General features: G+C 51.1%; 1 protein-coding gene across 1 annotated transcript in view; it reads right to left on the reverse strand.

The window, feature by feature from the left end:
• Positions 1-5,666: 5,666 nt before the first annotated feature.
• Positions 5,667-13,520, reverse strand: part of LOC119448688 (uncharacterized) — a 30,703-nt gene continuing 22,849 nt past the window's right edge. The window contains exons 8-10 of the mRNA XM_049666460.1: positions 13,424-13,474; positions 10,960-11,013; positions 5,667-6,209 (exon numbers count right to left, since the gene is read on the reverse strand). Of these exons, the coding sequence (XP_049522417.1) occupies positions 5,766-6,209; positions 10,960-11,013; positions 13,424-13,474 (549 nt within the window). The 3' untranslated portion in view covers positions 5,667-5,765. The remainder of the gene's footprint in view (positions 6,210-10,959; positions 11,014-13,423; positions 13,475-13,520) is intronic.

The following is a 13,520-nucleotide window of genomic DNA, read 5'->3' on the forward strand; positions in this document are numbered from 1 at the left end:
CAGAAGTTTGGTTCAGCAAATGCACCGAGTATTTGCGACCTTTATATGGGTATCGCAGTGAGTGCGCACGAACCGGTGCAATTTGTTTCATAAGGGAAAAATAAAACAGTAGGTGGGTCCACTAACTTCTCTATAAAGCGCTGGTTTAGCACATACATCACTCCCCATGCTAATGCACGAGCTCTCGTCGATTAACTGCATGAATAAACGCATGCGTGAAAATTGTTCTTCACTGAAAAAATGGTACGCCTATAGCCCAGGGAAAGGTCGTCTCCAGCTCTGTCCACTCATCTCGCCCTGGTTTGGCGCATACGTCACATCCCCATGCACACATCTACCAAATTGCCTTCGCCTACACTTGTGGCTAAAAATTGCGCACTTGCGTCGTGGACCGGCGGGCTTCGCACTCTGTGCTCAGCGTAGCTCACACAGTTGAAATCCCCCATCAATAAAATGTTGGTTTCACAATTCCATTGACTTTTCAGGCCTTCAAAGAACACCTTGCGCTCCCATTCCTTGTCATTGCGTAAACACAATGTCGCGCGCTATTTGAAGGTCATTGACATCCCAAACAACACTTTCAGTAACTATGTCCAGAGCACTCCGAACAAGAAATTCATGAGCCATTCCACTCTGTGAAGGTGGATGTCCAGCGAAGCTGTTTAGAGCACGACACAGAGGTGACACAAATTTGAACAAAGGTACGAACATATTTATTGTTCTGATCGGTGGTCATCGTGACGATAAGTACGCACGCACATTCGCGTATCACCTCTATTATTGAATGTATCCGTCACGTAAAACGGACATACCCTCTTAAGCAATGGCTCATACCCCCGTAAACGCGGCCTCCCCACTACGACGACAGAAATGAAATTCTACGCTGCAGACACTTCTATCTCGTCACGGCGTCAATACCCTCCTCCTCACCCCAAGCTCACCAGGCCTCAGGCACTGACATTCAGACTTTTGCAGACAGAGACCTATCCCAATCTGTTCACGTTACACGCGATATATCCGGAGATTCACACTGATGACGCGTGTCCTGCTTGCGGGGCTAGATCAACACTTTCACACATGCTCTGGGGATGTATCTTCATAGCAAGCTCTGACCTCAGCTCAGCTAGGTGGGAGGCAGCCCTCCGCAACCCACTCCTGCTGAGCAACGTTGGGCTGTCCAGCAGGTCCACGATGCGGCTGGCAGGCTAGGCCTGTCGGTCCCGACGTGGGAGCGGCCCGCGACGTGCTAATACGCGTTCTGCAGGACTGAAAAAATAAAAGTTATTCAATCAATCAATCAATCAATGATGAGCGGCAACGGAACCAGCTGTGGAAGAAGACGACGACGACGAACGCGGAAGCTGTGCCATGAGCGCGTTCGCGGTTGCGCCGAGGGGCGCCAACCCTTTACCCTTGGTCGCCTTATCAGGCGCACACTATGTCACGCACTACGTCATACATTCACAGAGAGACATCGTTTTGGACACAGGTGGCCGTTAAACCGAGCTCCGACGCAAGCGACGATATGCGTTTGCTCTTGATGTTGGCTCTTTCATTCTCACACATTAGGGGAGAGTTTTTCCACACGGACACCATAAAATCCCGGATCCTAGCCACAGACAGCTTCTCTGTAAAATGGCGCACCCACCAGCCCTACGTACAGAATGTGGCACACCCAAACATAATACCAAACAAAAAAAAAACCTCTAAGATACGGTCCGTTCATTCTTGACATTCGACTTAATTTCTTGCACTGCGATAATGTCAATATCAGTTTCCATAAACAGCCTGATTAGCTGGTACTGTATTCGTCGAGATCCAAGACCCCTTACATTACCACTACCCACTCGTAACGCAATATCTGTGGAATTCATTGTGTTATGAAGAAGAAAAGAAACGTTTACACTATTTCCACACAGCTAGCTGCACACTAATGTTTACTGGCACAGCTCAGCGAGAACCATCCTCTGGGCTGCCGTCGTTGGATGTCATATCTATAAATTTCCATCGCGCAACTTGCGTCTTGTTGCAGTCGTCCGCTACCCCACCGTCCCCAAACAAACCCCGCCATACACCCCCCCCCTCCCCGCCAGAAAAAAAAAAGAAAAACGTCAGAACACACACCATCACGGTATGTCGGTGACGACGCCGACGGTTTCCTATCGGGTGGTACATTCGGTGCCGGCTTCAATGTCGGTCCACGGAACATTGGTGCTCTTCAAGGGTGGCTCGCTTTGAACTACCTGGCTTTTCCCTATTTCGCCGTCATTGATTTCCTCTTCGCTGCCGCACCACTGACGTTTGGGCCACTGGTGTCCATAGGGGTTGCTTATTGTGCTGTTGCCGTCGCTTTATCTTACAGCTGTCGTTTGTGGCGACCTTAGTCGCTGCGTTCGTGGCAGGCGTTTCCGCGGCCACCTCAGCTCCTTGCACTCTATCGTCCTTTCTATCTCGAAATATGCTGCTGGGTCCGTCTGGCGTAGCGACGACTTTCGCCTTAGAGATTTGCGCAACGCCTAACCCAGCAGCCGCTTCCTCAGCATCAGCGGCCTCCATGACGTGCTCTTGAATGACCTCATCGGTATTCGCAGGGCTTGGGATGTTCGCATACGTCCGCACATACTGGTTCTCATCGTGCCCAAAGCGGCGGCAAAGGGCACAGCGCGGTACGCGACATTCCCGCCTGATATGTCCTGTACGGTTGCACCTGAAGCACAACAGAGCCCTCCAGGGACCACGAGAAGTGCCAGGAGCACAAGAAGAATCTCCACTCTGAAATTACCATTTTACTCAAATCATTGTTCAGGACCCCCTTTGATGCAAGTGATTTATGGAGCACCGCCTCGTGCTCTAAAATCCACCAAACGCTCAACAAAGAGCAGTTACCTATCCGGAGCAAGAAAAGTATTCTTGGCGCTTTAGTCTGTCCGAGCTTCGTATGAATGCGCTTCAAGACGACAACCCTTCCCGATGTGCCTGATGTGGTCTATAGTTGATCACTCTCTAACTCAATTTTGCCGAAACTAATTTTAGGAAATGGTGCACAAAGGCTCGGGCACAAAGGCTCGCTCGGATTCGCTCGCATTCGAGAATGTACAACAGCATTCGCTTCACGCGCCCAAGTCTGATTAGACAAGGCCCCTTCGCTACAGAACCCGCGAGAACACCAAGATTTTTCGGATACGTACAGGCGCGCCTTTCCGAATTAGAACTCGCACTTGAATAGAGCTGTACTTTCCGTCTCTTGATCTCGTTGCCTATTATTTATATCTCTTTTGTCAGTAATTAAAACAGAAATCATAGTCCACGGGATAAAATCACAGGTCCTTTTCTTCGACGGCTCGGTCGGTCACTATTAGAAATACGTGAAGTGCTACAGCGTTTGCTCTTGTCTGGACGGCCCCTTAAACATTCCGAGATTCAACAGAAATATGAATGCCGTGCCGTGAGAGGTTGACGTACGTCTAGGCGTTTCATATTAGGCATCTTGTTCATTTTACGATATGCTAATTTTCGCATGAAACTCCGCGAAGCGTGCAACAATTGTTTGGTCATGATAAGACGGCCCAGAAGTGTCAAATTGGCTGTGTTTTATAAAACTAAACAAAATATTGACTCGTTCAATAAAAGCTTTATTGGTTACAACAACAATGCGCTACAACTGTAAGTTTAATCACTTCAACGAGAGTACGCGTAAGCGAGATCACAATGGCACGGTATACTTAAGACAGCAAATTTACAGAAAAGGGCTTCATTCATCTTCACAAGTGTTTCATAGCCACGAATAGAGCGTCAGCTACGCGCGCACTAGCCACAGTTTCATGTGGGCTCAAGCTCCTTTTTTTTAACTTCTTGTTGGCGCGCTCAACCGAAGATACTGACGCTTGATATATATCGTCACGTTGTAAAGACGATGAAGAACCAAAGTGTGTCGAAACTATGAGGCACGACTCACTATTGGGTGAACTTGTGCTAGGAAATCAAGTAACACTCAAAGCACAACTATATCGGCGAGCATAGTTGTCGGTCGTAGAAATTTCATCCCGCATGTACCACAGTAGATTCCAGAACGATCGCTCGGGTTCGCTCGCATTCGAGAATGTACAACAGCATTCGCTTCACGCGCCCAAGTCTGATTAGACAAGGCCCCTTCGCTACAGAACCCGCGAAAACACCAAGATTTTTCGGATACGCACAGGCGCGCCTTACGCCGAGCGACAAATCGATAATGTTCGGTGACAATCCCGTGAAAAACTGACTCGCGCGTGTAGTGTCAGCACGGAATATCCAGATACAGCGGAAGAGGTTGCGATTGCGCTTGCGCTTACCGACCCCCTCTGCGAGGTAGTTCTTAGCGACTCAAAATTCGCAGTTCGTAACTACGCGCGGTGGCGCATTTCCACCGAAGCTCTTCAAATCCTAAGGAAAGCTGGTCGACAGCACTTCGATAGCACCCCGATCATGTGGTTCCCAGCGCACGTCGCCACCCCCACCGACGAGGGTCCCCTAACTTGAAAGAGGTGGCACACCACTCTGCGCGAGAACTGACCCGCCGCGCAGAGTCTGAGACACCCTCTTCGAGTTCGGACCTCCTGGTGCGAAACACGCGAGAACGCTTAGTCAAATATAATGGTATCACCAAGCACTACCAGTTAGGCAGGAGGATATTACCCCACCTCACCCCAAACTGAAACGTTGCCAGGCAGTCGTCTGGCGACAACTACAGACACACACCTTCCCCAGTCCGGTGCGATTGCGGCACATTTTCCCCACGCAATACCCGAGTGCTCTTTGCAAGTTATGTCAGGCAACTAGAGCGAGACTCTCACGCATGTTGTGGGAGTGTCCTGTTATAGCAGCAAAAAGTTGTCGCATGCAGTTTCACCTGAAAGGCGAAGCATCAATTGCGATAGCAAATTTGTAGAGAGCTATACGGAGTAATGATAGTAGCTTTATCAGCTGTATAAACTTGGACATGCAGCAGCACCGGCAACATTCAGAGCTGTTGTCATCGCCGTCGGCGTTTTGCCCGCGTTCGCACAAAATGCGTGCGGCGTTGGTGAATGTTGCCGGAGCCTCTGATATAAATAGGCACTTGGTGCCGCAGCTAAACGTCGCCTCCCATCCCTCCCCACGGCCTTTCACGCGTCGGAAGAAGGCGCGTTTGCTCTACATATATGGTGATTGTAAAGGACGAAAGAGACGCCTACTTCTGCAGCCCTTAAGGGAGCACGGCGCAGAACGCGCGTTTGTTCTCCGCCGTGGGTTCACTCCTCGTGCAAGCGCGCGTCCCTCGCGCCCTTTCACTCGCACATACAGCGTTCGGCGGCGCGCGGCGACGATTTCATCTCCATTGACGTCATACGGAACCTCACGGCGACGGCGACGACGACGCCGACGGCAGAAATCTGCTTTGGAGTGTCCATATAATTGCTATCGCAATAAAAATGGCAGTAGCTTGAAGTGAGCCGCCGCTCTGCGCAGCTCCAACCTCAAGACGCAAGAGTGAGCAGTCCAGCGGGCCCGGGAGGCGGCGGCGAGGCAAGGCCTCGAAGTCCCTTCATGGGAGACCTGAGCACGGGTCGTTAAACTTCGCCGGATTAGTTGTTTCCATCCATCCACCGTCAAAAAGCAACACAATGTACGCGTGATAATACCACCAAACTTTAATCCTGTTTGCGGACGGCCGATTCTGTGCGAGGCTCGGCACGCCGCGCATGCAACAGTTTCATCTGTGCCGTTCGTTAGCGTGTCGTCCCCCTTTTTCAATAGGGCCGATTCCCGAACGACGTGGGGTCCACCGTAGGGTAGGGAACCACCGAGGGTGGCGGGAAGAGGAACCCCGGGGGAGCGGGTGACCGAGTGTCGCTGGCCGCCAGCATCCCGGGAGGAGGTGGAGGCCCTTTGCCATCCGGAGGCTCTTTGCCATCCGGAGGCGGCTGCGCAATAAACCCGGGCGGAGGAGGAAACGGAATTCCAGGCATGCCCGGGATAAAGTGTGGAACCACCGGAGGGGGCAACGCTTTCGGTGCTGGTAGATCCTGCGGCACGGGCATGGCGATCTTGCGCGACTTGGGCGGCCCCGGCACGGCCGGCTCTTCGAGGGACACCGTCTCTGCCTCGTAGCCGAGCTGCAGCGCCAGGTTCCGCTTCTCGCACTCGATGGCCACCCGGCTGGCGAAGTCCTTGATACCGGCCAGTGCCACCACCTGACAACAGAGGGCGATGACAAGATATCAGTGAGCTGAGCGAAAATGGCTGCCTCAAAATTAAATGAGAGAAAGAGAGAAAAATATATATTTACAAAAAGGCAGTGAGGACGGCCTCATAATTAGGAAAGCCAGAAAACGTGCTCTAAACTTAAAAGTGCCCTATAACTCTCTCTCTCTCTCTCTCTCTCTCTCTCTCTCTGTCTGTCTGTCTGTCTGTCTGTCTGTCTGTGCGTGTGCGTGTGCGTGTGCGTGTGCGTGTGCGTGCGTGCGTGCGTGCGTGCGTGCGTGCGTGCGTGTGCGTGTCCTGGCGACACCAGGCGTCTCGCAACGCTGGCGCGATGAGGCGCGCCAAAACTGGCGTTGCAGGACCTCGATGGCGCACGAGAAGAGGGTAAGTGGTTCTTGAGGGAAAGGGAAAGGTTGGCGCTATCTTCTGCAGCCCTTGAGGGAGCACGGCTCAGCGCCAAAGCGCACGAGATGACGATGATATAAACCTCTATTGAAAATGAAAAAGTATCCGGAGATGGGTTGAAGCCCTTATTCCAGGGCTATAGCGGTGGCCAATCTCGAGACATTGCTTGTCAGGGTGCGAGCTGAGCATAGCAGCTTCCCAGGTCTCCGGTGAATCAGAGGGAGGGAGGGAGGGGATGCTATTTGCACGCCCACGTGACATGGTATAGGGAGAGGTATCCCGAGTAATGTGGGTAGCTAGCTATATGGTATATGGCGGAATAGAACTTGACGGAGGACGGCGAGAAGTATATATGCGTGGGTTTGTAGCTGGCGCCATGCCATGGCCTCTTCCCACATGAGGGTCCTTTGTGAAGGGGGGAATCTGAATCTCTGACCTCGTTGATGAGTGAGGATTTCTGAGTATTGGTTAGGTAGTGGAACTAATTTTGAGATGCTGGTGTTATCTGTTGATGTGACACCTGGTGTGTCCCGGCTCGGGCTACGCCATGGGCTTTCCGATTTACAGCTACGATTGGTGGCCAAGGGTCCAGATGAGCTTCGCTTCTGGAAGCGGAGTCTTGAAGCTTGCTAAGATACGTAGAGCGCATGGTGAGACCTTGCCGGAGCGGAATCGTCGCAGGCCAATTTGGGATTTGGCGAGTATGGTGATGTGACCGACGGGAAGCTGTCGGCGTTGTTAGGTTAACGTTTACTGTTTACGCTCACGTCAGCAGCGGAATGTTGAAACGCTGTCCTCGCTCCGCCATCGATTCGATTAAGGAGAGCGAGCGGAGCCTCCACTTCGCTTCTTCGTTTTATTGCGATAGCAGTTATACGGACGCCATCGCCGTTGGCACTGGCGTGTTGTCACGGTATTGACACGCACTTGCTGCCCGTGAGTGGAGAGTTGGAAGGTCTTCGGTGACGCACAACGCGTTTGGCTACACAAGCGATGACGTGGACGCACCGTCAAGCTGTGCTCAATCGACCCTGCCGGAGTCATGGCAGCATTCTGGCTTCCGCTGCTGGCATGAGCGCTGCGTGTACACGCATCAGCATGCCCGCTGGGCAGCTGTGTACAAACCACATGTGCACCTTGGCGCATGCACTCGTCTTAGCGCAGCGCACAGTAAACGTCAAGATAAAACCATCTAATAATTTATTTGGGCGCTGACCGATGCCGATGGTTTTTCCTTGCTCTCATCTTGAGCACTATCGAGACGCGACGTCGTAGGTGGTCCACAGTTCATTGTAGGGGTACTCCTTACCACACCATCTTTCTGAGACGCATTCAGCGTAATGGTAAACCTTGTTATCGTGATGGAGTATTACATCTGGACGACGCTCCCTTCAAGTTCATACTTTACACGCGGCGAGACCGCAATGCCGGACACCTACGATAGCCCCAGCGCGGAGTAACGACTGTCACAAGCACTTGATGAATTATAAAGCCGACCTTTAAATGTGTTGTTTCGGGGTGGCGTCTGGCCCACATGTGTATACGCAAGGTGAGTAAAATTACAAGCAATTTTTTACTGAAAAAATCACCGCCCAAGCACTCCGTACAGATGGTTAACCAGATAAGCTGAAACGTGCGGCCCCGGTGTTTAGCAGTGGGTTAATCCCGACGCTGTATTGAAGCGTTTCTCAATTATTGGTTACATGTTTGTGTTTCTAGTGGGACACAAGCGCCAATGGCGGGCGGATGCTGCTAACCACGACGCCGATGCTAACTCGAGATCTCGAACGCATGCGACAACGGCGAGCCGAGGAGGCGGCGTTGCGGGCAGAGCAGCGTCAACGTGGCAATGGCGGGAACGCGTTCGCCGGAGCCAACGCCCGCTTTCGGCGAGAATTTCTCGAGCGGCACTTTGGCTTCGGCTGCGACGAAACGTCCACGTTAAAGTCGCGAAGGGGAACGCAAGCGCCAATGGCGCGCGGATGCTGCTAACCACGACGCCGAGCTAACTCGAGATATCAAACGCATGCGACAACGGCGAGCCGAGGAGGCGGCGTTGCGGGCAGAGCACCGTCAACGTGGCGTGGCAATGGAGGGAACGCGTTCGCTAACGACGTCACTAACGGCGATGCCAACGGCCCGCGCGCTTGGGTGCGACGTAGAGAACAACGTAACTGACGGCGCAGCCAATGGAGACGTTTATCGAAACATGTGGCGAACGGTTTTTCGTTTCGCCTAGCCATATACAGCTTTCGCTGTAAAACAATTATTATTGCGATAGCAATTATATGGACACTCAAAAGCAGATTTCTGCCGTCGCCGTCGCCGTCGCCGTGAGGTTCCGTATGACGTCAATGGAGATGAAATCGTCGCCGCGTGCCGAACGCTGTATGTGCGAGTGAAAGGGCGCGAGGGACGCGCGCTTTCACGGGGAGTGAACGCACGGCGGAGAACAAACGCGCGTTCTGCGCTGTGCTCCCTTAAGGGCTGCAGAAGTAGGCGTCTCTTTCCTCCTCTACAATCACCATATATGTAGAGTAAACGTACATTCTTCCGACGCGCGAGAGGCCGTGGGGGAGGGGAGGGAGGGGGAGGGAAGGGAGGCGACGTTTAGCTGCGGCACCAAGTGCCTATTATTGCGATAGCAATTATATGGACACTCAAAAGCAGATTTCTGCCGTCGGCGTCGCCGTCGCCGTCGCCGTGAGGTTCCGTATGACGTCATTTGGAGATGAAATTGTCGCCGCGCGCCGAACGCTGCATGTGCGAGTGAAAGGGCGCGAGGGGCGCGTCTTTCACGGGGAGTGAACGCGCGGCGGAGAACAAACGCGTGTTCTGCGCCATGCTCGCTTAAGGGCTGCAGAAGTAGGCGTCTCTTTTCTCCTTTACAATCACCATATATGTAGAGCAAACGCGCCTTCTTCAGACGTGCGAGAGGCCGTGGGGGAGGGGGAGGGAAGGGAGGCGACGTTTAGCTGCGGAACCAAGTGCCTATTTATATCAGAGGCTCCAGCAACAGTCACCAACGCAGCACGCATTTTGAGCTAACGCGGGCAAAACGCCGATGGCGTCGACAACAGTTCTGCGTGTTGTTGCTACCAAAGCCGCTCACCTTACTTCGTATGACATTGCTGTGTTGCTATCGCATTCATTGCTTCGCCCTTAGGGCGAAACTGTGACATTTTTTATATCAGAGGCTCCGGCAACAGTCACCAACGCCGCACGCATTTTGAGCGAACGCGGGCAAAACGCCGACGTCGTCGACAACAGTTCTGCGTGTTGCCGGTGCTGCTGCATGCCCAAGTTTATACAGCTGATAAAGCTGCTATCATTACTCCGTATAGCTGTCTTCAAATGTGCTATCGCAATTGATGCTTCGCCTTTCAGGTGAAACTGCGACAACTTTTGGAACAGCTACAAAGCATTAAGAAGTCAGCAAGGTGTTTTTATAGGTTAATGAAGTGATACCGGCTCTATCTTTCTCGAACAAGATTTTAGCATTAAGAAGTCAGCAAGGTGTTTTTATAGGTTGTTGAAGTGATACCGGCTCTATCTTTCTCGAACAAGATTTTATTGCGATAGCAATTATATGGACACTCAAAAGCAGATTTCTGCCCGTCGCCGTCGTCGTCGCCATCGCCGTGAGGTTCCTGTATGACGTCAATGGAGATGAAATCGTCGCCGCGCGCCGAACGCTGTATGTGCGAGTGAAAGGGCGTGAGGGACGTGCGCTTTCACGGGGAGTGAACGCACGGCGGAGAACAAACGCGCGTTCTGCGCTGTGCTCCCTTAAGGGCTGCAAAAGTAGGCGTCTCTTTCCTCCTCTACAATCACCATATATGTAGAGTAAACGTACCTTCTTCCGACGCGCGAAAGGCCGTGGGGGAGGGGGGGGGGGAGGAGGAAAGGGAGGCGACGTTTAGCTGCGGCACCAAGTGCCTATGTATATCAGAGGCTCCGGCAACAGTCACCAACGCCGCACGCATTTTGAGCGAACGCGGGCAAAACGCCGACGGCGTCGATTACAGTTCTGCGTGTTGCCGGTGCTGCTGCATGTCCAAGTTTATACAGCTGATAAAGCTGCTATCATTACTCCGTATAGCTCTCTTCAAATTTGCTATCGCAATTGATGCTTCGCCTTTCAGGTGAAACTGCGACAACTATTTACTGATAGCACTCTCCCACCACCCCTTGAAGTTCATCACAGATAAAGGCATTTTGCATTGCTGCAGGGGAGTAGGGATCACAAGTTTGACAAATCCCTGAACTGGATGCTCCCTCCCATTGATTTCACATCAACAATGTTATAGCGAAGCAACTAAATTGTTTACTAACCTTAAATATCAGTCGAAATAGAACGTACAGCAGCAGGACCGTGCTTTGTTCTTGCTGAAAAAAAGAAGACGAAAGAAAGATAAGATTCCACAGCTATTAAAGTTTTCGAACCGACATATAAAATGTTCGTCGTACACATCGAGCACAGCAAGAAGCAAAACAGCATCCAATATTACGTGAATTTTTTTAGAAAAAAATCGCAGCCCCTTTCTTGCAGAAAGATGGTTGAACGCGAAGCTTTCTTGCATACAATCTGAATCAAAGTCGAAAGCCCAAAGCCAACGGCCACACAACGAACCCAAGAAATTCTGAGCGACCCGATGCGATGCATATGTGATTTGATTTCTTGTTTAGGGTTGTATTTTTTAACGTTAAAGTTGAATGAAGACACATTTCGCTAAGTTGCATAGCCTTTATTTTAGATCATGTAGCCGTTGATTACACGCACGCACTCACACTTTCACGGACGACTCTACACTTGCACAGTATTGTGATCGCTGTGGTAGACGGTCAGAGGCTCTGCCATTGCCGATACACGGGATCGACCTTACGGGCACGATAGCGCTCGCGCTATACGTTCGCGTACGGCAGCCTCTTCCGTGCGCTGCACCCGCGGCCTACCCATGGTGACGGCCGGGAATGCATTGCGTGACGCACGTAATGCAATGCAGATATATACAGTTCGTCTGGGTAGCGTGGCGTTGCAGTTGCCATTGTTCTTATCGGTAAAACTGCGAATGTAAACTGTAGTACATGTTCTAAAATACATATGTGGTGCGCCGTTGTTCTATCGTGTGCGCAGATACGTACATACTTCCATTGTGTAAGTTGGCATTGCTGCAGTGCGTTTTTCGGCGCTCACGGACGAATCAGTGAGACATAGAAAGCTTCGCTATAATAGCCAAGAGTTCTTTTTATGACACTTATCACCTTGTTGAAGCCGCGCACTGAAATCTGTGGTACATGCATGCATAGACCATTTTATTCGCGCTTTGGCAGCAGTGTGTTTACGTGCCCAGAAAATGTCCGGTCATGCATTTTCGACAGTCAAATTAGCCAAGGAAAAAGAAGTATTCTGTCCCATATTGTACTATAGGCACATGTTCTTGGTGTATTCAAATATAAGAAACGTGCCCCATGCGTCGAACCCATGTATGTAGCTTTCTTGTCATACTTGGAAGTAAAATTCACTTATCAAACATTCTAAGCGCATAGAAAAAAGGGGTGCCAGCTGGAGAGTTCTATATATTTATAGGCTATTATAACTTAAATCGCTCCCAAGGAGGCTTTAAAATTCGTTGGTGCAAATGGCCTAACCGGAATTCATTTGGGAACTCTGTTTGTAAGCCCACTTATATAGTGCGTGTGGGAGATCAGGGCCTGTATTTACAGAACGTCTCGGACGCATAAGCGCCATCTGCAATTCGCCATCGCCGCGACGATCGTATGCCTGCCAATGCCAGGACACTATTGTGCAGATGAATATAAGGCCCTACTTTGTCCAATGACATTCAACTCCGGCATCCAGCAGAGTGTGCGCAGGTAGTGCTCGAAATTTGCATTTGAGAGAGAGAGATAGAGAGTAAAGCTTTCTCTAGAAGAGGCCCAAAAAATGTGGGTGCAGGCCCCAGTCGCTTGAGTGGATTTGCATTGGAATTGACTGCAGTGAGTAGTGTCGAAGCTAATGCAGAGTGAACAGTGGCCTGCGCGTCGATGCATGTGTGTCTTACACGGATTTCATATGTGCAGTCAACGCTGGATTCCTCATTTTGTATATAGGTTGGAAGGTGGGGTGTGGCGTCAGGCACACGACCGGCTTGTCCTCAAGGGTGCGAGACACCAGCCAGCTAACGAGGCAAGATCTGGGTGTTCAAAGGTGTGACTGCAGCATCAGATACTCCTCTAATAATCTTACTGTTAGGACTCATTCGGTTGATTTTCACCGCTCTCCAACACGGTTTGCAACGATGCGGAGCCTTCTAGACATCGGAGCCAGAGAAAACCTGCCAGAGCTCAACGTTCGTATGCTCCCACGGCAATCGGAGGAGGCACATAACCGAAATTCTGTCGGATCTCTGTCGCGCTACAAGTTCGAAGGTGAGAGCGATCTGAGCTAGAGCACGAACGTAAAGTGCGCCGCCAGAGAGCTTAGAGAGCTGAATATCGACCACTTGAATGTACCATCAATGAAACTGTCAATTCGTTTACAGTTCTCATAAAGCAGTACTGCCGCGGTCTATACGAGTGTGCGAGACGCTGTGTCTCTCCAGATTTACACAATATCGCGGCCTCCTTTTCTTTTTTTTTATTTTTTTTTTTTTTTGCAGACAAGCGAGGACTAGCATTCTGCGACGAGGCATGTTGTGAAGTGTGTCCGTTGCATATAAAGTAATGCGCAGAATATTTGTGAAGTCGGCAGTCAACAACATTTTCTAGAGGTTCCCAGCTGTTCCGGACTGCTCACCGTAAGTCGATAGGCCTCGTGGTCGACAATGGTCGACTGGTAGTCGATGACCTGCGCAGCAAGTCCGAAGCACATTTATTCGTCACATCAACAAAGT

The sequence above is a fragment of the Dermacentor silvarum genome, chromosome 4 (genome assembly GCF_013339745.2).
Source record: "Dermacentor silvarum isolate Dsil-2018 chromosome 4, BIME_Dsil_1.4, whole genome shotgun sequence".
NCBI lineage: Eukaryota > Metazoa > Arthropoda > Arachnida > Ixodida > Ixodidae > Dermacentor > Dermacentor silvarum.